Source organism: Equus asinus, chromosome 30 (assembly GCF_041296235.1).
Source record: "Equus asinus isolate D_3611 breed Donkey chromosome 30, EquAss-T2T_v2, whole genome shotgun sequence".
NCBI classification, from domain to species: domain Eukaryota; kingdom Metazoa; phylum Chordata; class Mammalia; order Perissodactyla; family Equidae; genus Equus; species Equus asinus.
This window is the reverse complement of record NC_091819.1, coordinates 271,295-299,097: the sequence shown is the minus strand read 5'-3', so window position 1 is coordinate 299,097 and position 27,803 is coordinate 271,295. Positions and strand designations below refer to the sequence as shown.

The window sequence follows — 27,803 nt, the reverse complement described above, 5'->3', positions numbered from 1 at the left end:
CGCTATTCTAAGACTATAGATAAAGGCACTCAAATAATAGTTATGCAAAATACAACCCGGTACTCGAGAGTATTTAAAAAATTTCCTTCCTCAGTTTCCCCATCTTTGCTCTCTTTCAGCAGGAAGTAGCCAGAATGATCGCTGCCCTGCTCCCTGCAAGAATGAGGAAGGGAAAATAGTGGGGTTGAAGCCGGTACCTGAGGGTTACTGTAGATATTCAAGAACATGGTTGCCTTTTGACCTTGTTCCCAACACAGACGTAGATGAATCTTGTCAGTTTGCTGTTGTCTTATTTAACTTGAAGGGTGACTCAGGTCTCAAGGACTTGTGAGCTTGTTTTGCAGAAGAAAGAGAATGCATTTGGGGAGGTTGTGATCACCAGGTGGCTGGCCCCCAGCAGCCGTTGCAGATCGCCCAGAGGCTTATCGGGGGTGGCTCCTTTGTTTCTCCGAAGCGCCTCCTGCCACACCTCTTAGCTCTATAAAACCCCCTGCTTTTTGTTCTGGTTAAGGTAGATTTGAGCGAACCCAGGCTCCCACCTTCTCATTTTGGCAAATTCGAATAAATCTTCCTCCATCTCCAAGCACAGATGTCTCAGTGTTTGGTTTGCTGTGCATCAGGCACACGAACTTGAGATTAAGAGGTTCGGTATCAATAACACTTAGCTTAAAATGCAAACATTATACAGCTGTACAAAAATATTTTCTTTCTTTATATCTTTATTCTACAAGCTTTTTTCTATTTTTGAATTTTTTTTACTTTTCAAACTGTTTTGTTAAAAACTAAGATGCCCACATGTTAGCCTGGACCCACACGGGGTCAGGATCATCAATACCACTGTCTTCCACCTCCACATTGTGTCCCACTGGTAGGTCTTCAGGCATGATGACAAGCATGGAGCTGTCATCACCTATGACAACAGTGCCTTCTTCTGGAATACCTCCTGAAGGACATACCTGAGGCTCTTCTTGAGGAGGTGTCACTCTTTTCAGAAGTGTGTCCATGGTGGTTTGCTTGGTTTGTTTCTTTTTTTCATCACAGATTCACTTGTAAGTGGATAATGCACCATGAACACTCCTCTCTATTAGTGAAAACATTTTGGTGTTAGGGTCCATGTTTTCAAACTTTTTAAGGAGCTTGTGGAGGTCTGCAGAAGCTTCTGCTAAACCCTTCACTGTGCATTTTCTTGAGGGTTCTTTTTCTTCTCCTGCAGTTTCCTTTTCTCTTGCCTCTTCTTCAGCTATGTGTTCCTGTTCCAATTCCAACTCCTCATTAGTCAATTCCTTAGGAACCACTTCTAGGAGATGGGCAATGTCATCCTCATCCATACCCAGGTTATTTGCCATCTCAGCCATAGAGTTGTTGATTTTTGCAACCTCCTCCTCCTTGGCCAATCCTTTGAAGTTATGGACGAACCTGTTAAGTGTCTTTTTCCAGATGCCATTCATACACTCTTTGGTGACATCACCCCAAGCCCAAGCAAGGTTCTTGATGCAGCTGTAGATGTTGTAATCCTTCCATAATTTCATCGGTGTCTTCCTCAGTTGTAGCAATAGCCTGGGCTAAGGTCCTCCTCAGGCAGGAGGCCTTAAAAGCTGCTATAACTCCTTGATCCATTGGTTGAACCAAAGAGGTAGTGTCTGGAGGGGGAAATACAACTTTGATATTGGGATGCAGATCACCAATAAAAGGAGGATGACCAGGAGCATTAGCAACAATAAGCAAAATCTTGAAAGATATGTTACTCTCCAAACAGTACTTCTCCATTTCACTGGCACAGCAATTGAGGAGGTCATCTTTGGAAAAGGAGCTGGGTCCTCAACTTCTTATTGCTCCTGTAGTACACTGGCAGTGTGTGCTGACTGATATGCTTGAAGGCCCTGGCGTTCCCACTGTGCCAGATCATGAAGGGTTTCAATTTGTAGCCTGCAATGTTGCCGCCAAGCAAGACTGTTATCCTGTCCTTAAAAGCCTTGAAACCTGGCATTGACTTGGCCTCCTTATGGATAAAAGTCCTTTCAGGCATCCCTTTCCAGAATAAGGAGGTTTCATCCATACTGAGTATTTGCTCTGGAAAGTAATTTTCCTCCACAATTAGCTTATCTAGAGTTTGCAAAAATTCTTCAGCTGCCTTTACATCAGCACTCACAGACTCATTACTCACTTTCACATTATGTAATGAGTAACGATTCTTAAATTGTTTAAACCACCCAGAGCTAGCAGTAAATTCCACATCGTAGTCGGGTCCAACCTTTCTTTTAACATCGCAAACTTTTTGCTTTGGCCATGATCATCATGGTGCTGAGAGGGACAGGCTTCTGTGTCTGGTCTTTAATCCAGGTCGTTAGAAGTTTCTCCAAGTCTGTTGTAGGCCCTTGTTGAATTTTTGTTCGTCTCATTGCCTTCAATGAAGCAGATCCTCTAACAGCTTCCATCACTTTGTTCTTGTTCTTCAAGACTGTAAATATGGTGGAGTGGTACATGCCTGACTAGCAAGGAATAACCATCACTGATTTCCACCTTCTTAGCCCTTAATCACTTTTAATTTCATTTTTAGGTCAATCGCTTGACATGGTCTCTTATCGGCAACATTAGCAGTGGATTTTGTACACTTAGGGGCCATGATGAACAAAACAACATGAAAATAAATCAAACACAAGAGAAAATGATGCAATCAAGAGATGTGGTAAACATGAGATGTCTGAGGCTGCTGCTGGCATAACACAGCATGCTGTTTAAAAGTGAACTTTTTTATAAGTAGAAAGAGTACACTAATGATAAAAAGTATAGTAAATACATAAACCAGTGACATAGTCACTTATTATTATCAAGTTTATGTACTGTACATAATTGTATGTGCTGTACTTTTACATGACTGGCAGTACACTAGGTTTGTTTTCACAAGCATCACCACACACGTGAGTAATGTGTTGTGCTATGATGTTACCATGGCTACAACATCACTAGACGATAGGAATTTTTCAGCTCAATTATAATCTTATGGGACGACTGTTGCATATGTGGTCCGTCATTGACTGAAATGTCATGTGGTGCATGACTGTATTTGGGATGAAGATAAAGTTATCCGTGTTTTTATTTAAAAAAAAGTGGGTGCCCAGGCCCCATCTCAAATCTACTGAATAAGAGCCTTTGAGTGTGGGGCTAGGTCACTGGTTCTTCATAAAATTCCACCAGGGAGTCTATTGTGCAGCCAAGGTTGAGAATTACTGATTCAAACCAATATATTTCTAGTTCTAAGTGCAGCAAATAATAATAGCTAATGTTTATTTAGTGCTTATTATGCACCAGGTGCTGGGCAAAGAGCTTTCATTTATTTCTCACAACAGCTCTATAAATTGAATACCATTTTTAAGCCCATTTTATAGATAAGGAAACTGAATTCTTTTTTTTTTTTTTTTAAAGATTGGCACCTGAGCTAACAATTGTTGCCAGTCTTTTTTTTTTTCTTTCTGCTTTTTCTCCCCAAATCTCCCCAGTACATAGTTGTACATTCTAGTTGTGGGTCCTTCTAGTTGTGGCACATGAGACGCTGCCTGAGCGTGGCCTGACAAGCGGTGCTATGTCCACGCCCAGAATCCAAACCAGTCAAACCCTGGGCTGCTGAAGCAGAGCGTGCAAACTTAACCACTCCACTATGGGGCCGGCCCCTATTTTATTTTTTTATTGAGGTCATAATAGTTTATAACATTGTGAAATTTCCACTATACAATATTATTTGTCAGTCACTATATAAATATGCCTCTTCGCCCCTTATGCTCACCCCTGACCCCCTTCCCCTCTGATAACTACTATTCTCTTTGTCCACGTGTTAGTTTATCTTCCACATATGAGTGAAGTCAAATGGTGTTTGTCTTTCCCTGTCTGGTTTATTTTGCTTAACATAATACCCTCCAGGTCCATCCATGTTGTTGTGAATGGGATGATTTTGCCTTTTTTATGGCTAAGTAGTATTCCATTGTATATGTATACCACATCTTCTTTATCCAATCATCGTTCAATGTGCACTTCAGTTGCTTTCACTTCTTGGCTGTTGTGAATAATGCTGCAATGAACATAGGGGTACATAAGTCTCTTGGAATTGCTGGTTTCAAGTTCTTTGGATAAATACCCAGTAGTGAGATAGCTGGGTTGTATGGTATTTCTAGTTTTAATTTTCTGAGAAATCTCCATACTGTTTTCCATACTGGCTGCACCAGTTTGCATTCCCTGCAGCAGGGTATGAGGGTTCCGTTTTCTCCACATCCTCTCCAATATTTATTATTTTTTGTCTTGGTGATTATAGCCATTCTAATGGGTGTAAGGTGATATCTCATTGTAGTTTTGATTTGCATTTCCCTAGTTATTAGTGATGATGAACATCTTTTCATGTGCCTGTTGGCCATCTGTATATCTTCTTTGGAAAAATGTCTGTTCATATCCTCTGCCCATTTTTTGATTGGTTTTTTTTTTTAAAGATTTTATTTTTCCTTTTTCTCCCCAAAGCCCACTGGTACATAGTTATATATTTTCAGTTGTGGGTCCTTCTAGTTGTGGCATGTGGGATGCCGCCTCAGCACGGCTTGATGAGCAGTACCATGTCTGCGCCCAGGATCTGAAGTGGTGAAACCCTGGGCTGCTGCAGTGGAGCGCAAACTTAACAGGGCTGGCCCTGGGTTTTTTGGTTGTTGTTGAGTTGTGTGAGCTCTTTATATATTTTGGAGATTAACCCCTTTGTCAGATACATGATTTGCAAATATTTTCTCCCAGCTGGTGGGTTGTCTTTTCATTTTGTTCCTGGTTTTAAGGAAACTGAATTTTGTTAGATTAAGTAATTTGCTCGAAGTTGAAGGAGATTAGAATGTGCCACCCCAAAATACGTCACTTTGGTATAAAGATTATTTTATGCTAAAGACTTTTGAGATGCAACAGATGCAAGAAAAAAAAGAAGCCTTGTCAGAGCTTCCCTTATTGACAAAAAGCAGCAACTTCTGAGAAATAAGGCTACCACAAATTCCTTTTCAGGGTAAATCTACTCCCATAAGGGGGAACACAAACAAAATAATAACCTACCCCCAAATCCCTTATTTAGGGAAACTTTATAGGCCAGAAGGAGACGAAGAGACCACTCAGACCAAGATACAAAAACATTGTTATGAACTTTCTTGTCTCCTGTTTGTTCTCCTGAAAACCCATTTATCTTTCCAAAAAGTCATTTGTTTTCCCATAAATGCCTTTCTCCTCCTCTCCTTCACCTATTAAGATGGTATACAAACCCCCAATTCTAATCACCTGAGTTACTCATCACTGAGGCCTCCTGAGTGTATGCATGTTGCACACATAAACTGTTTTTTTCCCTCCTGGTAATCTGTCTTTTATTTTAATTTATAGGGTTCCAGACAGAACCTAAGGAGGTAGAGGAAAAAGGGTTTTTCCCCCTCACCTACAAGGTCATGTAGCTATTAAGAGGAAGAACAGGGATTCAAACTCAGACATCTGTTTCTAGAATCTGAGCTCTGTTTCTACACTACTCTGTTATTATTATTTTTAACTGAAAGACACCCAGTTTCTATCTGAACTTAACTAAACCATTTTACCATATATTTTATAAGGTATTTAAAAAGGTAGTCACAAATAGTTTTCTGTAGATTTAATTAACATACTTTTTCTAGTGCCACTGAATCTTATTTTGAATCATATTCTTCTCAGACCTTGTCCAAGGCTTTGGCACATCGTGGAAATTCACTGTTGAAGTAGTATTTCAGTTTGTTTTCTGTCTTGCAGATTTTCTTAGCCATTTATCTTAGCCATTGTTTGACTCCACATCTGTTTAGGTTATTAATACTATTCAAAAGCAAAGCTTTAGTATGATTTCCTTCATTTTAGAGGTAGCACGGTTCGGTAATTTTATATATGGGCTTTGAAGCCAGACAGTCCTCAGTTTGAATTCTGGCTCTGCCACTTGCATGATAAGTACTCGGTAAATATCAACTATTCTTCTAGCAAATTAACCAACTAGAAGGGGATGTCTTGCTTCTGATTTCCCCATGTTTTCTCTCTTCAGAAGCAAAGAGGATTTAGTCACTTAAGGTGTCTTCCAATAACAAGAACCACTACAATTTTAATTACCACCACCACCATGATAATGAAACTGGCAAACAGTTAGCCACTGATGATTAAGTAGCTAGTAACTAAAGTTTCTTTTCCTTTTTGCAATTACTGATTATAGCTTTCAGTTGTTCCCCTGCCCATTGTTAACTGTGCTGCTTAGGCAGTAAGCTATCTGACTCCCACTAGGCTCCTATAGATAACATCTCCCTGGAGCCTGGGTCACCATGGTAATGGGTGTTTGAACTGTATTTCACGAATTAGGACCCCTTGTCCACTTCAGGCTGGTTGAGATCACCAACCCATCAACCAGGCCCATGCAGATGTCCGATAAGTGACCTTTTGATGTCGAGAGGCTAAAAACTCCACCCTCAGATCATGCTAACACCACTATTTTGTGACCAGACGTCCTTATGAAGAGGCATGGAGTCTGACTACGTTTCTGCAGACCATCAATTACCTCACCTCCAATCATCCGTCTCCACACTTCAGACCAGCTTATCCCCTACCCCATAAATATCCCTGAGTCCCCATTTTTGAGGGGTGGATTTGAGACGTGTTCTCCTGTTTCCTCACTTGGTTGCCTTGTGATTAAACCTTCTCTCTACTGCAATCTTGTCACCTCGGTGTTTGGCTTTCTGGGCTGCAGGGAAAGGAACCTGGTTCAGTAACAATAATAAAAGCTGACATTCATTGAGTAATTACTGTTATTTTAAACACTTCTCATGGATTAATTTAATTATTTCAATAATTCTATGAAGCAGGTGTTATTATTATCTTTAACTTATGGACAAGGAAACTGAGGTCCAGGGAAATTAAGTACTTTTCCAGGGTCAAGCAAATAATAAGTGGAAGAGATACTTTGTGAACTGGTAAGGCTTCACACTCTTTATTACTTTTCTATATCGCTCTATTATACTATATGACCTCTAATATGAAATTCTGTTATGTATTTCTTAAAATCAGAAGGAATAATTTCCAATGCCTCCAAGGCAGTGGTTCCTAGGCTTTAGGATTTCACAGGCCATTAAAATTTAAAAGAAGATTCTGGCAAACACTGTTGACTTTCCACCTTTAGGTTTCGACAAGAAAGAACTTTAAAAAGCAACACCACCACCACCACCACCATTTACTATTAGCACAAAATAAAGGACAATTTAATACCAAAACAGTAGGATAGATATAATCTAGAAAGATAGCATCCTAATGCTATATGTATTCATGTATTGTCCTCAAATTTTCCACCTTGTTGAGCACAAAAATTTTAGGATAACATTCTCCTTCCACCTTGTTCCTAATAGCTAGACTAATAACTAGATGCCACTTGCATTTATTTTATTTTATTTTTTTTTTTTTTGAGGAAGATTAGCCCTGAGTTAACTGCTGCCAATCCTCCTGTTTTTGCTGAGGAAGACTGGCCCTGAGCTAACATCTGTGCCCATCTTCCTCCACTTTTTATATGTGGGACACCTGCCACAGCATGGCCTGTCAAGTGGTGCCACGTCTGTACTGTACCCAGGATCTGAACCGGCGAACCCCTGGCCACCGAAGCAGAATGTGCGCACTTAACCGCTGTGCCACCAGGCCAGCCCTACGCCACTTGCATTTAAATATAACAGCTCTTTCAGTAACTTTTACAACTTGTCTTTCTAGATAGGACCTGTATCTTTGGGTCTGGAAGCTAACAGTGTCATTAACTAGAAGCTGTTGCTTTTTAATAAAAGGTAGAATAAAAGTTCTACTGGTGTTCTGCTCCACTACAGTAGCCAAGGGACTTAAGAGCCTGAGGGGCCTTGCTTAAGACCTTCTCATTCTTGGAATCTTAAAAGATGAAATAAACAGCTTTGGGATTAGCATTTCTTTCATTCCAATGCATTAAAATAATTATTATACTGTTGAAAATGAGAGAACATTTCACTTAAAACCTTCAAGTTTGCGATAGTGACGGCATATTAATACGGTTTATGTCCTCTGCACCCATGGTTTCCTCCAGAGTCCAAATGCCTGAGTGTTTTCAACAGGGCGCCACATGAGCAGAAATCTACAGGCATGTGGGTCTTAGGAATTTTTTATTGATAACAATGTGAGGTGAAAAGTCTCGGTGCTTACTGGCTGCCTTTTGAACTTGACTCCAAACACGAACTATGTATACAGGGAAAAACTATTTGAAACAATTTTCTTTTAGTTAACAGTCTATTAGACCCTTGCTTCATGTTATGACTAAATAAATTTTGAATACTTCACTATTATAATCAATTATATTCAGCTTCAATTATAATTCCTAACTGATTCACCTATTAGCGTGAACCTCTGGTAATAGTCTGTTATACTAGTGAGAGGCTAGTGGTTTGTTCCTAATGAACTTCTATGTACCAGGTAATTAGATTAAAGTAGGAGTCTCTTTCCTTCCAAATACCTTAGGGTGGCTTTTTGGAGGATCCAGCAGGTTGGATACCTGGTCCCTAAGGGCTATGCTCCTCAAGCCAGGGATTAGCACCTTTTGGGAGGGGCAAGGACGTTTGGACAAAGAACATAACTCGGGACACCAAATAACTTCTTATTCACACCGGTGACACGAGCCCAGGGTCCTGCTCCCTCACGGTTCTGTAACCTTCTGTCAGTGACCTTTTCTCTCAATACAAAGGAAAGACAGTATTCTTTCCTCATCTGTCCTTCTAGTATATTGCTCAGAGGATGGTGGTAGATAACGTTTTAAAACCCCCTCCCATGTCTTGAGAATTCAGAAATATACAGCTTTTGTATGAGCTTACAAACCCATGTTGGCACAGCAGGCGCTCAGTCTGTGCGGCCTGAGAGACGGAGCACGAGAACAACGCCCGCAAGCGGGGCCTGAAGTGAGCCCGCAGTGTGGACAGAGACGGGGCACCGGGACGACGACGCCCGTGCGCTGGGGCCGAAGTGAGCCCGCAGTGTGGAGAGAGGCGGCAGCAGGAACACCGGGGAGACCTGGATGTATATTCGGTATCGACCCGCGCGGATGCGCGCTCCGGATCTGGGACGCCGACCGTCCTACAAGGGGAACCGCCAAAACCCACCCCGCCCCGAACAGCGGCGACCCACCGTGACGGACGCTGCTCGCAGGTGACCGTGGGCGCTAGATGATGACGCACTCCCAGACCAGGCCCTGATTGGTTTCCGAAGAGGGGCGTCGCCCGCCGACGCGACGCCGAGCCCGGCCTACGTTCCCGCGAGAGCTGCGGCCTCGGTGCGGGATGGCCGCGGAGCCGGGTGGAGCTGGCCGGGGGCTCCCGGAGCCGGCTCTGCGGCCCGAGACATGGCCCGGGGTCCCGGCCCACTAGGCCGGCCTCGCCCCGACGCGGGCGCCATGCCCAAGAGAGGGAAGCGACTCAAGTTCCGGGCCCAGGACGCCTGCTCCGGTCGAGGTGGGCGCGGGCTTGTGGGGCGGCGGGGGCCGGGCCTGCGGGGTGCGAGCTTGTGGGGCGGCGGGGCCGGGCCTGCGGGGTGCGGGACGCGGGGCGGCGGGGCGGTGGCGTGCGAGGAGGCGGGGTTCGAGCTTGCGGGACGGCGGGGGCCGGGGGTGCGGGGCTGCGGGGCGCGAGGAGGCGGGGTACGGGCTTGCGGGGCGGCGGAGCGCCGGGGTGCGGGGCGGCGCGGGCCAGGCCTGCGGGGTGGTGGGGCGCGGGGCGGCGCGGGCCGGGCCTACGGGGTGCGGGAGCGCGGGGCGGCACGGGCCAGGCATGCGGGGTGCGGGCGCGCGGGGCGGCGCGGGCCTCTGCGGTGCGGGGCGGCGTGGGCCGGGCCTGCGGGGTGGTGGGGTGCGGGGCGCGGGGCGGCGGCGGCCGGGCCTGCGGGGCGCGGGCGCGCGGGGCGGCGCGGGCCTTTGCGGTGCGGGGCGGCGGGGGCCGGGCCTACGGAGCGGCGGGGCACAGGGCGGCGGGGTGCGGGCCTGCGGGGTGCGGGGCGGCGGGGTGCGGGCGCACGGGACGGCGCTGGCCTGCGGGATGCTGGGCGGCGGGGTGTGGGCCTGCGGGGCGGCAGGGGCCGGGCCTGCGGGATGCAGGGCGGCGGGGTGCCCTGTGGGGCGCTGGGTGGTAGGGGCCCGGGCCTGTGGGGCGGCGGGGCGCCGGGTGGCGGAGGACTGGGACTGCGGGGCTCGGGGCGCGGGGCGGCGGAGGCCGAACCTGCGGGGCATTGGGCGGTGGGACTGCGGGGGGCTGGGCCTGCGGGGCGCGGGGCAGCGAGGGACCCGGGGAGAGGCCTCCTCCCGCGAGCCTGGTGCTGTGTTGCAGTTACCGTGGCCGACTACGCCAACTCGGATCCCGCCGTTGTGAGGTCCGGACGGGTCAAGAAAGCCGTGGCCAACGCTGTCCAGCAGGAAGGTAGGCTTCCGACCAGGGTCTCGGCCTCAGGCCGTGAGGACAGACGTCCGTCTTCGTTTTCCGCTTCGCTCCCTGTTCTTGCACCCTTCGGGCATCTCCCCGTGAACGTGCTGCTCTCCTCGATGGGTGCTCACACGGTGTAGGGGGGAACACTAGCCAAGAGCAGTAGCTGTAACGCTTTCTGTCGTTGCATCGATAAACATCCGCATACTCTCCCATAGTTTCCACTGCTTTCTTCTTAGTTGTTAGTCTTTTTCTGTAATTTACACGTTCTCCTCCACTTATTCTGCAGTTTGCTTCTTTGCGTAGTAACCTTGAAGTATTCTTCCCCCCCCCCAGTCTCTTACTAGCAAGCTTTTTACTCACGGGTCCCTGATACCTGTGTTTTTAGGACCCTGCTGTCTCCAGCCCAGGAACAGGGTTAAATTGGATTCAGTTCCTCTCAGACATTGCTCCTCAGAATTTATGCAAATGAGGGTAGCATTCAGCATTTGTTTTTATCCTGCAGGGTTTATAGTGGAAGAATAATGCACTCCCTTTTGCTTCCGGCCTGGAGTTGGCACTGTTAAAGAGTTAGTTTCTGCAAATTTGGAGTCACGTTGCCCATTGTTTTCTGATTTTTGGAATTTAAAATGCTATGATATTTTTCTCTTTAGATTCTCAGCTTTCTTCACTTGATTCTCACACTGCTTTTGCTTTTTTCCCCCTTTCCCTCATGGATGCTGATATCTGCCTAAGCCACTCATATTTCTGGGTAGGACTCTGCCATCTCATTCTCCCCTTATTTTCTTCTAGTAAAATCTCTTTGTGGCTTGGAAGCCTCCCAGGTTCCTGCAGTGGAAGCTCTTTCTGGGGCTGGTGAGCCTTGTGACATCATGGACAGCAGTGATGAGATGGATGCCCAGGAGGAGAGCATCCATGAGAGAACTGCCTCCAGAAAAAAGAAAAGCAAGAGGCACAAAGGTACCGGGCTTGCTCGCTTGGCTTGTTAAGCTTGCCTGTGGTGATAACTGGAAGCTGTCACTTTCTCAGTAGCGTGAGAGATGATACCAGTGGAGAATCAGAGTTTGGGTCACAGTAGTGAGACAGGCTCCAATATAGCAGGGCTTTCTACTTTTGTCTACGTGTGAGAGGAAAGGAGATTGGGAAGAGTCAGATTCCTGGAGCTGTGAACTCAACTGTAACAGCCACTCATTGATTATCAGGGAAGATGTCAGTATCAGGTAAGAACCCAAGTGGCAACATGTAAACAGAAGGCATTTGCATTTCTGCATTTCTGAACGTATGAGGAAGCAGAGACATGACGAAAAAGGTTTTCCCAAATATGTGGATTGTATATTACCAGTTTAATGTCAGCTAAAGTTGTGTATTATTATGGGTTTTTAAGTGCTCTGCAGTTATTAACGTCTGCTTTATGTCTAATAAGTACTTTGGGAAGTAGAAAAGTATGTGATACTTTATCTTAGTAGTGATAAAACTTACACAAAGGAAACAAAGAAAAATAAATAACAGTATGTCATGTGCCATACCATCATTCAGTGGTTTGTTCCAAACTTAAGGAATCAGACTCCAGCTGTCTAACTATCCCAGAATAGTTATTTTGAAAGCTAACGTGGTTCTGATGATCAGCTAGAGTAAGGGGGAAGCTAATGCTAATGTAATAAATAATATGTATATTTTGGGTCTCAGATCTACCAGAACTTTTACTTCTATTTGAGAATCAGAACAGATATTTGTATTTGTTAAAATATGTTGAAATAATCAATAAGTTAATGAACTGACGTTGCTTTGCAATTACTGGAATTATTGTCAGTGGTACTACTCTTTTCCAGAACCCCAAAATTAATATTGACATTCCTTGTACTTCTTTGTTCCTTAATTTCTTGCTTGAAGTCCCTACTCATGATCACCATTCTATTAGACATTTATTTTGTGTTTTTTGTTTGTTTTTGGACACATTCCACAGAACAGCCTACAGATTTTTTAAACATCTTTGAGATAAAATTCATTCCTTTGACGTGTATGATTCACTGGTTTTAATCCTTTCACAGAGTTGTGCAGCCATCAACATGATCTAAGTTTAGAATTTTTCTGTGACCCCAAACCTATTAGCATCATTCCTCATTCCCTCCCAACCTTCCCCTGTCTGCTCCCCTCATGCAACTAGTAATTTACTTTTTGTCTATAGATTTGTCTGTTCTGGACATGTCATATAAATGGAATCATATCATATGTGGTCTTTTGTGTCTAGCTTGTTTCACTTAGCGTAATGTTTCAAAGTTCGTATTGTAGCATATGTATCATACTTCATTCCTTTTTATTGGGCTATTCTGAATAATGCTGCTATGAACACTCAAGGACAAGTTTTTGTGTAGACATATATTTTCATTTCTTTTGGGTGGAGTGAAATTGCTGGATCACTGGTAACTTTATGTTTAACTTTTGAGGAGTTGCCAAACTGTTTTCTCAAGTTTCCATTTTTTTCCTACAAGCAGGAGTTTGTCCATACGGTGTACCCTTATTGAATGGATGTTACAGATAAACTGTCCCAGCTATAGTGAAAGCTTTTTTTTTTAATTGAATTTATAATAGTTTACATCATTGTGAAGTTTCACTTGTACATTATTTCTTTTCTCTCCCCTTATAAGTGCTCCCCTTCACCCCTGTACCCACCCCCACCCTGCCTTCCCCTGTAAACAGAAGGCATTTGCATTTCTGTATTTCTGAACGTGTGAGGAACTGTTCTCTTTGTATATGTGTTTGTTTATATTCCCCGTATGAGTGAAGTCATATGGTGTTTGTCTTTCTCAGTCTGGCTTATTTCACTTAACATAATACTCTCCAGGTCCATCCATGTTGTTGCAAATGGGATGATTTTTGTCATTTTTTATGGCTGAGTAGTATTCCATTGTAATTGTATGTATGTACCACATCTTTATCCAATCATCAGTTGATGGGCACTTGGGTTGCTTCCAAGTCTTGGCTACTGTGAATAGTGCTGCAGTGAACATAGGGGTACATAGGTCACTTTGGATTGTTGATTTCAAGCTGTTTGGATAGATACCCAGTAGTGGGATAGCTGGGTCATAGGGTAGTTCTATTTTTAGTTTTTTGAGTAATCTCCATACTGTTTTCCATGGTGGCTGCACCAGTTTACATTCCCTCCAGCAGTGTATGAGCGTTCCCTTTTCTCCACACTCTCTGTAACATTTGTTATTTTTAGTCTTTGGATTATAGCCATTTTAAGAGGTGTAGGTGGTATCTTAGTGTAGTTTTGATTTGCATTTTCCTAGTGATTAGTGATGTTGAACATCTTTTCATGTGTTTATTGGCCATCTGTGTATCTTCTTTGGAAAAATGTGTATTCATGTCCTCTGCCCATTTTTTGATCCAAGTGTTTGTTTTTTTGTTGTTCAGTTGTTTGAGTTCCTTATATATTTTGGAGATTAACCCCTTGTCAGATATATGATTTGCAAATATTTTCTCCCAGTTGGTGGGCTGTCTTTTTGTTTTGATCCTAGTTTCTTTTGCCTTGCAGAAGCTCTTTAGTCTCATGAAGTCCCACTTTATTTTTTCTTTTGTTTCCCTTCTCTGAGAAGACATGGTATTTGAAAAGATCCTTTCAAGTTGGATGTCAAAGAGTGTACTACCTATATTTTCTTACAGAAGTTTTATGATTTCAGGACTTCAAGTCTTTGATCCATTTTGAGTTTATTTTTCTGTATGGCGTGAGATAATGGTCTACTTTCATTCTTTTGCAAGTGGTTGTCCAGTTTTCCCAACACCGTTTATTGAAGAGACTGTCTTTTCTCCATTGTATGTTCTTGGCATCTTTGTCGAAGATTAGCTGTCCGTAGATGTGCAGTTTTATTTCTGGGCTTTCAGTCCTGTTCCATTGACCTGTGTGCCTGTTTTTGTGCCAGTACCATGCCGTTTTGATCCTATGGCTTTGTAGTACATTTTGAGGTCAGGGATTGTGATGCCTCCAGCGTTCTTTTTTCTCAGGATTGCTCTAGCAGTTCGGGGTCTTTGGTTGCCCCATATGAATGTTAGCATTCTTTGTTCTATCTCTGTAAAGAGTGTCATTGGGATTCTTATTGGGATTGCATTCAATCTGTAGACTGCTTTGGGTAGTATGGACATTTTAACTATTTTTATCCTTCCAATCCATGTGCATGGGATCTCCTTCCATCTCTTTATGTCATTAACTATTTCTATCAAACGCCTTAGAGTTTTCATTGTATAAATCCTTCACTTCCTTGGTTAAATTTATTCCTAGATATTTTATTCTTTTTGTTGCGATTGTAAATGGAATTGTATTCTTGAGTTTTCTTTCTGTAAGTTCATTATTAGAGTATACAAATGCAACTGATTTTTGTAAGTTGATTTTGTACCCTGCAACTTTACTGTAGTTGTTGATTATTTCTAATACTGTAGTTGTTGATTATTTCTAATAGTTTTCCCATGGATTCTTTAGGGTTTTCTATGTATAAGATCATGTCATCTGCAAACAGCGAGAGTTTCACTTCTTCACTCCCTGTTTGGATTCCTTTTATTCCTTTCTCTCGCCTAACTGCTTTGGCCAAAACCTCCAGTACTGTGTTGAGTAAGAGTGGTGATAGTAGGCATCCTTGTCTTGTTCCTGTTCTCAGAGGGATGGCGTTCAGTTTTTCCCCATTGAGTATGATGTTGGCTGTGGGTTCGTCATATATGGCCTTTATTATGTTGAGGTAATTTCCTTCTATCCACATTTTGTTAAGAATTTTTATCATAAATGGCTGTTAGATCTTGTTAAATGCTTTCTCTGTGTCTATTGAGATGATCATGTGGTTTTTATTCCTCATTTTGTTAATGTGGTGTATCATGTTGATTGATTTGCAGATGTTGAACCATCCCTGTGTCCCTGGTATAAATCATGATGTATGATCCTTTTGATGTATTGCTGTATTTGGGTTGCCAATATTTTGTTGAGGATTTTTGCATCTATGTTTGTCAGCGATATTGGCATGTAGTTTTCCTTTTTTGTGTTGTCCTTGTCAGGCTTTGGTATCAGAGTGATACTGGCCTTGTAGAATGTGTTAGGAAGCGTTCCATCTTCCCTCAAGTTTCCATTTTTATTCCCACCAGCAATATATGAGAGTTCTGGTTTTTCCATATCCTGGCCAACACTTGTTATTGTCTGACTTTTTAAATTATAGCCATCCTAGTGGATGTGAAGTCGTAGCTCATGGTTTTGATTTGCATTTCTCTGATAGCTAATGATGTTGAGCATCTTTTCATGTGCTTGTTTGACCATTTGTATATCTTCTTTGGAGAAATGTCTATTCAAATCTTTTGCCCATAAATTGAAGTATCTTTTTCTTACTGAGTTGTAAGAGTTCTTTGTATATTCAGGATACCACTCTCTTATTAGATAGATGATTTGTGGCTTTTACACTCTTAACTATAATTCATCTTTTACTTCCTTGTTCCACTTTACCCTCGTTGGATTCTTTATTCTAGTCAAACTAGTCTTGTCTTTTGCCTCTTCTTTCCTTTAGCTTCTTTTTAATGAAACATATACAAAAGATGAGAGAATAGTATAATGAATCCTGTGTAGCTATTATGCAGCTTCAACAATGATCAACTCATGGCCATTTTTGTTTCAACCACTCCTGGCCCAGTTTGCACTCCCACCAGCAATGTGTGAGAGTTCCCTTTTCTCTGTATCCTCTCCAGCACTTATTTTCTGTCTTGTTAGTTATAGCCACCTCTTCCCCACCCCAAGACATATGTGCGCGTGCGTGCATGTACACACACACACACGGTTATTTTGAAACAATTTACAGATATCCTGTTATTATCTGTAAATATTTGGATAGTTATCTCCAAAAGATAAATACTCTTAAAAAAGAAGCCATTAGCAAGTCTAAAAAAGTTAGTAGTAATTTTTAATATCAATTCTTGTTAGACTTGTCTCTTTGTTGCCCTCACATGTGTCTTGTTTTTCTAAGTGTGTAGGCTTCATGTTAGCTGTTTATTTTGCTTGGAATATTTTTCCTCTTAACCTATGCCTATCAAAATTCTTTATGTCAATCATGGCTTATTTCCATGAAGATTTCCATTACGTTCCATTTCCTACGTTTAGAAATTTCTTTTTTTTCTAATTTATTTATTGTTTTTTTTTTTTTGAGGAAGATTAGTCCTGAGCTAACATCCACTGCCAGTCTTCTTCTTTTTGTGAGGAAGATTGGCCCTGAGCTAACAACTGTGCCCATCTTCCTCTACGTTATACATGGGATGCCTACCACAGCATGGCTTGCTAAGTGGTGCCATGTCCCCACCTGGGATCTGAACCAGGAAACCCCGGGCTGCCGAAGCAGAACGTGCACCCTTAACCGCTCCACCGCTGGGCCGGCCCCTAGAAATTTCTTAATAATTATGTATAAAACACTGACAGTTCTTCAGTACTGAGTAATTTTTGTCTCTAAAGACAGAAAATTTTTTTTTTTTAAAGATTTTCTTTTTTTCCTTTTTCTCCCCAAAGCCCCCCAGTACATAGTTGTATATTCCTTGCTGTGGGTCCTTCTAGTATGGCATGTGGGACGCTGCCTCAGCGTGGCTTTGATGAGCAGTGCCATGTCCGCGCCCAGGATGTGAACCAATGAAACACTGGGCCTCCTGCAGCGGAGCGCGCGAACCTAACCACTCAGCCATGGGGCCAGCCCCAAGACAGAAAATTTTTAGTAGCATTCTGCTTTGTAAAAGTCCCTATGGTTCACAGTGGAGGAAAACTGATGGTCATTTGCCTTTGCTTTCAGGGAGAGATTTAATGTGGGAGACAGTGGGGCCCAGACCTGGTAGACTGAACCTTGGTTGGTTACTGGAGATGACAAGAAAGGATAGGAACCAGGAGGATGATGTTTCAGAGGCTCTTGTCTCTGTTATGAAGAACCTAATGCAAGAATCTGATTGAGTCATAGAGCTGCAGGAAGCAGTTAGCTAGAAGAGCAGAGGTACCTTTGGGGAGGTGGTGTAGGGCCTTTTTGCCCAGGAAAGAGAAAAAAGGTAACTGGTTTTAGGGTAGTTCTGTGATTAGGTCTGAATTAAAGGTTAGGGCTAGCGTTAGCCCAGATTCAGGTGTCTTTATGGAGTGAGAGTTTTTACTTGAACCTGAGATGTGTAGTGGGCCTCAGGGTGGAGACAATTAACACTATGGGATCTGAAGGAGGAGGAGGTGGGTCTACATTATCACAGGGTATCTTTGAATACTGAATACCTGTGGCCAGGGTCATAGGTCAAACTGGAAAGGAAACCTGGAGAAACTAGCAGAAAGGAAACATGTCTACAGACAGTTACTGCATCATGAAAACACTGTAACGAGCCAAACCTGAGGGCCTAGTGGTTAAAGTTCAGTGTGCTCTGCTTCAGCGGCCTGGGTGTGGTTCCCGGGCGTGGAACCACACCACTTGTCTGTCAGTAGCCATGCTGTGGCAGTGGCTCACGGAGAAGAACTAGAAGGACTTACAACTATTCAATCGTGTACTGGGGCTTTGGGGACGGGGAAAAAAAAGAAAGGAAGATTGGCAACACATGTTAACTCAGGGCGAATCTTTCCCAGCAAAAAAAACACACACTGTAACATCCCCTGGTTTTTTATTTAGTTTGCACTCTGAGGTTTCCTCATTCCATCTTAAAATCAGGTTTTTTAACGACTGAACTGAAGAAGCTGTTTGGTGGATGGGACTGTGGGGAGTCAAGGGCAGAGCTGGAGTTTGGAGTCAGAAGACCTAGTTCTGTATGCCTTGAGTAGGAGGCAAGGCTCTGTTTTTTGGTTAGTAAAGAGGGCACCATAATAGTTCCTTATTTCTGTTGAAGAATTATTAGGGTGAATGGCATAATATAGGCAAAGGTACTTTGAAAACTTCAAAATAGTATGTAAATAGTTATTCAATAAAGGCCTTAAGAACAAGACTTGTTCACCTGGGCAGCAGGAAGCCAAGGTTTCCAGCAGCTTGAATAAGCAGGAAACGATGAGTTTGAGAGGCTTCCTTCGACCCGTTTAAAACCTTTCTCTTAACTGTGCAAGCCCTGGGAGAATTGAATGGTTGGGAATCTTTAGATACGTGTATGATGGAAGGTCAAAGGTGATACTCTTTTTTCTGTTTCAGAAGACCTGGATGGGGCTGGAGGAGAAGAATATCCCATGGATATTTGGCTCTTGCTGGCCGCCTATATCCGTCCTGAGGACATTGTGAATTTTTCCCTGATTTGTAAGAACGCCTGGACTGTGACTTGTACTGCTGCCTTTTGGACCAGGTTGTACCGAAGGTGCGACACCGAGGGCTCACTTTGTTGTGTGTGTGGCTGAGTTCATTTCTGCTTGTGATTCGGAGCTGCTACCTGATAGGCACCTCTTTTCACTTTCTCTGCTCCAGGCCTGGGCGTGAGCCTAGCCTTGGACTCCTTGAGCTCCTCTCTAATTTAAAATTGATATTATTAATTCATCCAGGTGATTGTCTTCCCTGTGCTTGCCCCCTCCCCTCCTCCATCCAGTATCGCATTTCAGAAAAAAGTCTTGCTTCAGGCCTCAAAGAGAACTGTCCTTGACTTTTCTTCAGAGGTTTATCTGAGCTAGAATATTCATAAGTTACAGGTGTCTATCTACTTAACTTTCCAGCTGGATTAGGTTCTTAAGTTTGCTAGTCATCTTGAAGTGTCATGTAGTTCTTGTACTTTGCGGCCCTACGTGCAGTGGTAGTGGTGAGGAGAGAGTGAATGTTAGGGCAGTTAGAGGGAAGATTGTAAGCTGTCAGTGAGGATGTGGTGGGAAGGAGTGTTGAGGTAGCAGGGAGTAGAGAACTTGCTGAGACGTGTGACAGGAGAACCTGGCAGCCTTTCCATAGTACAGGTTCTTTTTGAGCAACTGAAGTCTCTTTTACTGGTGTGAAGTCATAGACTTGCCCTTCTTTTAGGGTGAAATAGTGAGGATTTAAAATTTTAAAGTGAATGGAGAAGTGCAGGATTACAAGGTATCTGTGAATTCTGAGGAGTGAAGGAGATGGTGATGTCTGTGTCTGTGTGAGAGAGAGAGAAAATGAGAGAGCGCGTGCTGGGGATAAGCTGGCCAGCGGAATGGTGCAGTACAGTCCTGCAGAGACCAGGAGTCCTAGGAGGCTCACCGGGAGCAGGAGAGACAGGTCACATGTTGGTAGGAGTAATGTGTCGTGTTTCAGGCACTACACGCTGGATGCCTCTCTGCCTTTGCGCCTGCGACCAGAGTCCATGGAGAAGCTGCGCTGTCTCCGGGCATGTGTGATCCGATCTCTGTACCACATGTATGAGCCATTTGCTGCTCGAATCTCCAAGAATCCAGCCATTCCAGAAAGCACGCCCAGCACATTAAAGAATTCCAAAGTAAGTGAGAATTAGTGCTGGGGTTTAACAAATGGGCTGTTGTAGGGTGGGCCTGTTATCGTGGCTTGTCTTGGCTTCCTTGATGGGAAGGGCTCTGGCCATAGGTACCACGCTGCTAGGTGGTAATGTAAACTTTCAGGTCTCAAGGTTTTCACTTCTCCAAGACATTCCTGCTGTGCTGGTCTGACTTATGTCATCTTACCTTAAAGCTTTCTTGTGCTTGTAGCATATTCCTTATTCTCTTCATTTTAATTTATTTTCATGCACTGTACATTGAACCACTTTACATGGCTTTGATGGTTTGGGCAAAGAAGAACACAACTCAAATGGTAGATGTAAACTGTAATTCTTAAAAGGTGCTTTAAATCGTGATACAAAGATACAACATGAACAGCTTACTGATTTTCTCTTTCTAACATGACCTTGACATCTGGGATTCCTCTTTCTTACTGACCTCCTTAAAGGATTCTGGTGTAGACTTGATTCCGTTAGCATTTGCTAAGTGCCCACTGTTGCCAGGCTCTGGGGTGGGCCATTTCAGAGACTGTAAGGTACTCCCACACATAGACTTTAGTGCTCTAAAAGTTTTCTTGTGTTCTAGGCTGGTTCTTGTATCTCGAGGTTTCCCCAGTAGTTTATATTCATACATTGTGTTCAGGTTTCTGGCATTCTTCTGATCTGTCAGTAGGTCTGTTAGCCTTCGGTCCATTTTCTCCTTTCTCCTCTGCAATGAAGTGCCCAGTGAGTGCACCTTTGCCAAGCTGGACTGGCACAGCAGATAGTGTTATTTAGGCAAGTTCATGTCTCAGCTTTTTCCTCATTCAACTAATACCATTGTCTAAATTTCGTATCTTTTGAGTTTGTGGGTAATTGTTATTACTCTTTTCCTACCCAGAATCTGGTGTTCTGTAGTACTTCCTATTCTCACGTATTTTGTTTTTATGCTTCGGATGTTAGGCAATGATTCTTCTCTCCTAGTTTAGCTCTAATGTGATACATAGTGATTAAAACGGTACTGTTGATTCCAAGATCAGCAAGGTTTCTCCCAGGGTTGCAAACAGGTGGTCAGGGCCACTGGCTGAGCTCTTTTTAAAATGGATATAGGGTGGGAGTAGGATGCTAGGTGAGGGGAATCCTGCCCAGCAGCTACTTCTGCTTGTAACGTGAGTGGACAGTGTCATCTCACATGTACAGTTTCCCTCCCCCAGAAACATTCGATAGTGTCAGATGCACTCTGGTGAGATGGGAATCATCCCAAAGCTGACCATGCCAGCTGTGAATCAGTTGCTGGGAGCAGAGCAGCATTGGGCAAACTCCTCCAGCTTGACACATCCTAGCGGCTCCAGTGCACAATGCAAGAGCTACTGCCTAGTTCTAAAACACCATGTGTTCATGTTCTTATCACTGTATATTAATTTTTTGAAAGTGGACTATAAAAAGCCAAGGTGGCATGATAAGTAATGCGTTAATCCGGATAGTAAGCCCAGGCCACCTGGCTGCTGCTTTTGTGCCTTGTTGTTGGAGAGCTTCTGAAGAGGAGGTGGGACCTGCAGTGCAGGTGTCCACGCATGGCCTTGCCACTTGATAAACACAGTCGCATGGCATTCAGGGAGTTGCCAGCATGCCTAAGGAAGTTGTCCCAGTTCCTGGACTCCAGCTTTTCGTATGTGATTCTCCCTCTCTCTCTTTTCAGTAGCATAGCTTGTGTGGGACACTGGAGCCGTTGTGATGGCAGCAGAAGTGTTTGCCCCTTAAAGCCAAGCCCATTATTTTTGATGGAACAGCAGGACGTACAGGGCATGTCTGAAGGGCAGGACAGCTGGCACGGCGGACGACCCACCCCTTATCCCCTGGGAGGTACTTACTTCTTGTGCTTAACCCTAGCTGTAGCTTGACTTTCACTGAGGGGCTTACTTAGACTGAATTCAGCCCAGCTCCGTAGTTTCCACACTGCTGTCTGCTCCCAGAAGGTCCTGAGTGGCGTGCCCCTGTTACAGGGCTGGCCATCTCTGCCTGCTTTATGGCTTTGTCATCATCTTGCCTGGTGGCTACTGGCTGCCTTTATGCTTTAATATAGAGGAGTGGCCTGCTGAATCAGAGCATGCCCCAGTCTCTAGAGACCATGCTTCTGTCTTTACAGATGAGAACAATAGGGATTGACCTCAGTAGCCTCTGAGGTGGGCTTATATTGGTCCCTCTTGTCTTTACTGAATAGCCTTGGGATTGTCTCTTTTCCTGTTGCACCAGTGTCAAATTGGGGGGTCTCCATCTGTGCCAAAGTAAAATCTCAGCATGGGCTGTGGCTGGCTTTAGAGCTATCAAACAAAGGTTTTTGCTTATTACTTTCTGTTTTCTTATTTTGATTTTTTTCTTTTCTGTCTTTTATTTATTTTTTGTTTATTTTCATCTTCTTACAGTGCTTACTTTTCTGGTGCAGAAAGATTGTTGGGAACAGACAGGAACCAATGTGGGAGTTCAACTTCAAGTTCAAAAAACAGGTATGCAATCGTATCTTCTCTTTGCTTTTCAGGTAATATCTTGTTCTAATAAATTTCACTAGGCATAAAATTGCCGTATTAAAATCAAAACTTATAATGTCATGAAAAGAAAAGGAAGAAGGAACTATTCTGTATGAAAGGGACACAAAGATATATGAGCTTAATGCAAAGACTAAACATTGAGTGGATCCTGGATTGGGGAACAGAGAGCTATAAAAGACATTTTTGAAAGAGATTTGAATATGCTGTGGATATTAGATGATATGAAATTGTTAATTTTCTTAGGTGTGATAATGATGTGGTTATACGTCAGTGTCTATTCATGCTGAGTAAGGGTGGAGTGTCAGTGTTACTTTTAAATGGCTTTGTATCCCCTGAAATGTGCGTGATTTATGCCTGTGTGTATATATAAAATGAGAGGTGGGGGGGCAAACATGGCAGAATACCCAGTGGGAGAGGGTACACAGGAGCTTATTGCACTATTTTCTTAACTTTTCTGTGTATTTGAAGACTTTTTAAAAGTGAAAAAAAATGGGGAAACTTGTTATAAAGTACTGAGGTTATTTGCCTAAATTTTTGTGTGTGTGTGTTTTTGTTGCTGAGGAAGATTGGCCCTGAGCTAACATCTGTGCCAGTCTTCCTCTATTTTGTATGTGGGTTGCCACCACAGCATGGCTGATGAGTGGCGTAGGTCTGCACCTGGGATCCAAACCTGTGAACCTGGGGCACCGAAGCGGAGCATGTGAACTTAACCACTACACCACGGGCCGGCCCCTAAAAATATTTTTGTTGTTCAAAGCAAATGTATTTGTAAACAACAGTAATTTATGTGGTTTCACGTCTGGGTTGATTTTGGGAAGCCCTGAGGAGGACTGCCAAAGGCTGTTCTGAGAAGAGCAGATACTGTTCCTCCTCCGTCTCTGCCTGTTGCTGGGGCTGCACCTGAGATCTGGGCCACAGAGAGGGCCTCTTTGACTTCTCTTTACTTCTTGTCCTCAGCAGCCTCATTTCTCCCATCTGTCTCCCTACGTAGTATCCTACTGAGGAGACAGATCACAAATACAAATAGTCATCCCTCACTTGATGGCAGGTAAGTTACAGAGACGTTTGTAATTAAAGCAAATCATATTTTCTGTTGATTTTTTTCAAAAACATTGTTCTAGGAAAGAATTTTGGCTTTGATAATTTGCTTTTAATAAGATGTCCCCTGGGGCCAGCCTGGTGGCATAGCAGTTAAGTTGGCATGTTCCGCTTTGGTAGCCTGGGGTTTGCCCCTTTGGATCCCGGGTGCAGACCTACGCACTGCTTATCAAGCCATGCTGTGGCAGGCATCCTACACATAATGTAGAGGAAGATGGACACAGATATTAGCTCAGGGCCAGTCTTCCTCAGCAAAAAGGGGAGGATTAGTGGCGGATGTTAGCTCAGGGCTAATCTTCCTCAAAAAAAAGAGAAAGATGTCCGCCTTGTGTGATATCCTTTAGACATTGGTGAGCAGTCCCGCATAGGACTTTTTAGCAGTGTCTCACCTGAGGCCAGAATTACTGCAGGGGAGAGAATGCCGAGATTCCTCGAGTTTTGAGGCTTGTGACTCTTGCTTCATGGTGCCTGGGTTCCCAGGCCGCTTCTGCTTCCAGCCCTGTGTGTAGTAAGTGTTCTTGGGGGTCTGACAACATTGGGGAGCCTCTGGTAGAGCTGTAAGTTTCCATTCTTGCCACGTGGCAGGACATGCCATCTAAATGCAGCATACACCCACTGCCACACTGCTCATCCAAATGTTTCCCCTCCTTTCAAAGGGCAGGTTTTCTTCAATTTGTGTAAAAACCAATACACGTATAAAGAGAGGAGATGATAGAGAAATGGATCTCATTAGCTGTGGTTGAGCTGTAGGATGATTTTCACTGGTGGAATCCTAGAGCCATAAACATTTCCTCTATGCTATTGAAGTAATTCTCAGTTCTCTTCAGTCCCCTAGAGTGAAGAGCAAGTGTGCGGGAGGGTTGCAGCCTCCCATTCAGTATGAGGATGTTCACACTAACCCGGACCAGGACTGCTGCCTGCTGCAGGTCACCACTCTCAATTTCATCTTTATTCCCATCGTCATGGGAATGATATTCACCCTGGTAAGCGGGGACAGGATGCCATGCGCAGCTCTTTCATAGGCTCACTATCCCTAGGGTTTGAAGGAGATTTGTAACTTTAACCATTGACGAAGAAATCTTCGAAGAAGAGTAAAAATAGTGTCAGAAAGCAGACTTGTGTATTAGGAACAGACAGATTTGTGGAGAAGTTAATTAAGTCTGAGAATGTTTTACCTCTGTTTCCTTCCCTATGGTAAAGGGGAGTGTTTTGCATCTCTTGTATAGTGATCATTCATGTTTGAGAAACATCACCCCCTTAGGGATAATGATGAGGCTTATCCTCCAGGACTGTGTGTCGGGACCTTGAGGCGTGCATGTGGTGTCATAAATGCATTATTAAAATCTAGGGTGACCAGCTCTGTCCTTTGCGTGATGCTCTGACTATTCAAGGCTTAGCTAAGAATTAGATTAGGATATGCCTCTGGCATATTTTCCAGGCTTAAAAAATTTTAGCCTGGATTGGCAAATGGAGAATTGACACAATTTATCTTTGCTGTATTTTAGGCTTATGTTCAGACATATGTGGGGTCTCCCTCTCTACATTGAAAATAGCTTTATTCTTTTTTTAATGGTAAAGTAAATAATGTATACTTCATGTAAAGAATTTAAGTAATACATAAATACATTGAGAGAGTAAAGGTGACTTAGACTTCCGCTATCCTGTGACTCCAGTTAACCTTTTGGGAGCTGTCCTGTAACGTGTCTGTTAATCTGTACGTGTACACACCCACTCTCTTGAGTAATTCTGTGTAATTGATATTGTTACACATGCTGCTTTCATGGTAGGCCCCTCTCCCCTCCCTCTGGCTTAAGCCATGTTAAGTATACATACTCCATGTACTTCATACTCATACAACTCTGTGCTGACCTACACACACATAAACATGTTTAGAGATTTTGTGGTTTATTTTACAAAAAATGTGATCAGGTGTGTTTCATGCATCTTGCTTGACTTGCTCAACAATATCTCATCAAAATCCCTTTATCTCTTACAGCTGTAATCCAATCTGTAAAAATTGGCTTTGATGGTAGTCTGTGTGCATGTATCCTAATTTATTCAGCCATTTGAGAGGCTTTCTTTAGCATAGTTTAAATATATGAAGCTAAGAAGAACTTATAAAAATCACTTAATTTTTTACATCTTTGCAAAGGTGTTGGTATTCTAATTTAGAGATTCTCTTGTGGCCTAGCCAGTGTAATTTTGTCTAGACTGTCTCATTTCAGAGTGAGCTGTGGGAAAACAAGGCTGTTTAATTTGGGTGCTGACTTTACTTTTCCTTCCAGTTTACTATCAATGTGAGTACGGACATGCGGCATCATCGAGTGAGACTGGTCTTCCAAGATTCTCCTGTCCATAATGGTCGGAAACCGCGCAGTGAACAGGGTGTGCAGGTCATCCTGGACCCCGTGCACAGCGTGCGACTCTTTGACTGGTGGCATCCTCAGTATCCGTTCTCCCTGAGAGCATAGTTACTGCTTCCCGTCCCTGAGGGCGGCCCTGAGCTCGGCCAGTCCATTAGGAATCGGATCCCAGTTTGGAAGGGGTGGCTGGATGGGATGTCTGGTTAGTAATGCACATGCTCTTCAGGCTCCTGGGGCTCCTGTTAGGGGAAGGAGAAGGAGTGAATCAAGAGGAAAAACAACTATGATTTATAAACATATTTTAATGTGAAAATTTGCAGTCGAAAGGAGAAGCCTCGCCTTATTTTCTGCGTTAAACCCCATTTGGTGCTATTGAGTTTGTTCTTTATTCTTTTATCCCAGTGAAAATGAATAATCTTGCTCTAGGGAAAAATTAAACTCTTGAATCTCCAAACAAGGAAGTTTCAGCAATCCCTCCGGGATCAGAGGAACCTTAGAGGCCTACAGTTGTTGCTGTGTTGCTTCCAGTTTAGCTACCCCTCAAATTCAAGTGAATATTTTCTCTTCTCCCTTGACCCTTCTGCAGAAATAAAGCGGTGAAAGGGTTTTCAGAATCTTATAAGATTGACTTGTGTATCTTTCTTTAAAAATGATTTTTGGATATTTATTGCATAAATATTCTTTTGCCAGTTTTGGATTTTAGGTATTTTTTTGCATGAAGCTGATATGGGGATAATAACTTTGTGTCCTTGGTACTGTATTAGGAACTTTACATAATATCCCTCATTCTCACAGTCCTGCAAGGTGGTGACTCTGTTCCCATCTGTGGCTGAGGAACTGGCTTGGTGACTTACCCAAGGCTATAACAGCCAGTCAATGGCAGAGCCAGGGTTCCAGCCGAGGTCTTTCTGCTGTACCAGAGTTAAAAAGGTCAGTCTCGTTTTTCTTGAGGTAGATAGTGGCAAAAGGGAGTAGGCAGAATGTACAAAAGGTGACTCAAATTTGACTGTGGTATACCTTTCCCTAATCAGCCTGAAACTTATGTTTCTAAGTAAAATGTAAAACAAACCAAGAAACTTACTGAAGGCAGAATAGTGATATTTTCACTGAATTGTTAGAAAGGCACTTATGCCAAAGGTTGCTAAAAAAATGCCTCCCATGTTGAAACCAGCCTCCTGAACTGTAGGCAGCTGGTGGCTTTGCCCTGCTCTGTCCTGTGCTGCTTCTCATCCTACGTGCCTACAGGCGCCTGGCCTCGTCCCTGCAGAAATGCTGGCGTCCTGTAGGCCAGAGGACTGCGGTAGCTGGTGTACTCTGAGAAGACAATCATGGGTGGGCTGTTCTGTTTTGTTTTGCTAAGGAGATAACCTTGCTGCTTGTGTCTGCCCCCCAACCCCACAAATTAGCCAGTGAGCTAGATATCAGCTAGATATTGTCATGAAGTGGGCATTAAGATGATGTTCTTTAAACTTGAAAATCTTGTGGGGGCAGTTATTAGCATGAGCCAAAGTGCTAAATTAGTGTGGTGTTTTCTCCTTACCATCCTCCCTACCCCCTGCTATTTAAAGGATATTTTTAGGAAGCGTCTGCTTAATACTGCTGTTGACAGCCAATCTTACCCCACACTGAGGGTGGTACTAAAGCTGTTCACACAGAAAGTGAGCCTGTGTCAGTGAAAAGCAGAATTTGGGTATTTAAATGATAAAAACAAACAAAACCTGAGGCTGATAAGCACCTTGTGAATCTCTACAGTCAAGAGGTCCCTGGCTCCCTGCGCTAGAGATGCTGTGGAACAGGAGGGCTGTGTCCTGGTGGATTGATGTCCCCCCTTTAGGAGTTCCTTTAAAAGGGGAGTGAAATAAATTTGGCTTAGTTGTTTTCTGACTCAACTTCCGAGTTTTTGTATCGCAGTCCATGGTATGATGATAGAGAAAATATTA

General features: G+C 43.5%; 1 protein-coding gene across 2 annotated transcripts; it reads left to right on the top strand.

Moving 5' to 3' along the window:
• Positions 1-9,265: 9,265 nt before the first annotated feature.
• Positions 9,266-26,485, top strand: TMEM183A (transmembrane protein 183A). Of its 2 annotated transcripts, none has more exons than XM_014855336.3 (8): positions 9,266-9,509; positions 10,377-10,466; positions 11,262-11,429; positions 18,620-18,776; positions 19,682-19,862; positions 22,280-22,360; positions 24,328-24,483; positions 25,786-26,485. In XM_014855336.3, exons 1-8 carry the CDS (start codon positions 9,401-9,403, stop codon positions 25,969-25,971), a joined length of 1,128 nt encoding a protein of 375 aa, XP_014710822.1. In that variant the 5' UTR covers positions 9,266-9,400; the 3' UTR covers positions 25,972-26,485. The 2 variants fall into 2 exon arrangements, with proteins under 2 accessions (XP_014710822.1, XP_014710814.1); XM_014855328.3 differs by having other exon boundaries at positions 9,282-9,509; positions 18,617-18,776.
• The last annotated feature ends 1,318 nt before the right edge of the window (positions 26,486-27,803 follow it).

Excerpts from the sequence above, each read along its gene's own strand:
- TMEM183A (XM_014855328.3), top strand. The coding sequence starts at position 9,401 with ATGGCCCGGGGTCCCGGCCCACTAGGCCGGCCTCGCCCCGACGCGGGC. Across the intron at positions 10,467-11,261 it reads CAACGCTGTCCAGCAGGAAG|TAAAATCTCTTTGTGGCTTG; the intron begins GTAGGCTTCCGA and ends ATTTTCTTCTAG. Across the intron at positions 18,777-19,681 it reads TGGACCAGGTTGTACCGAAG|GCACTACACGCTGGATGCCT; the intron begins GTGCGACACCGA and ends GTCGTGTTTCAG.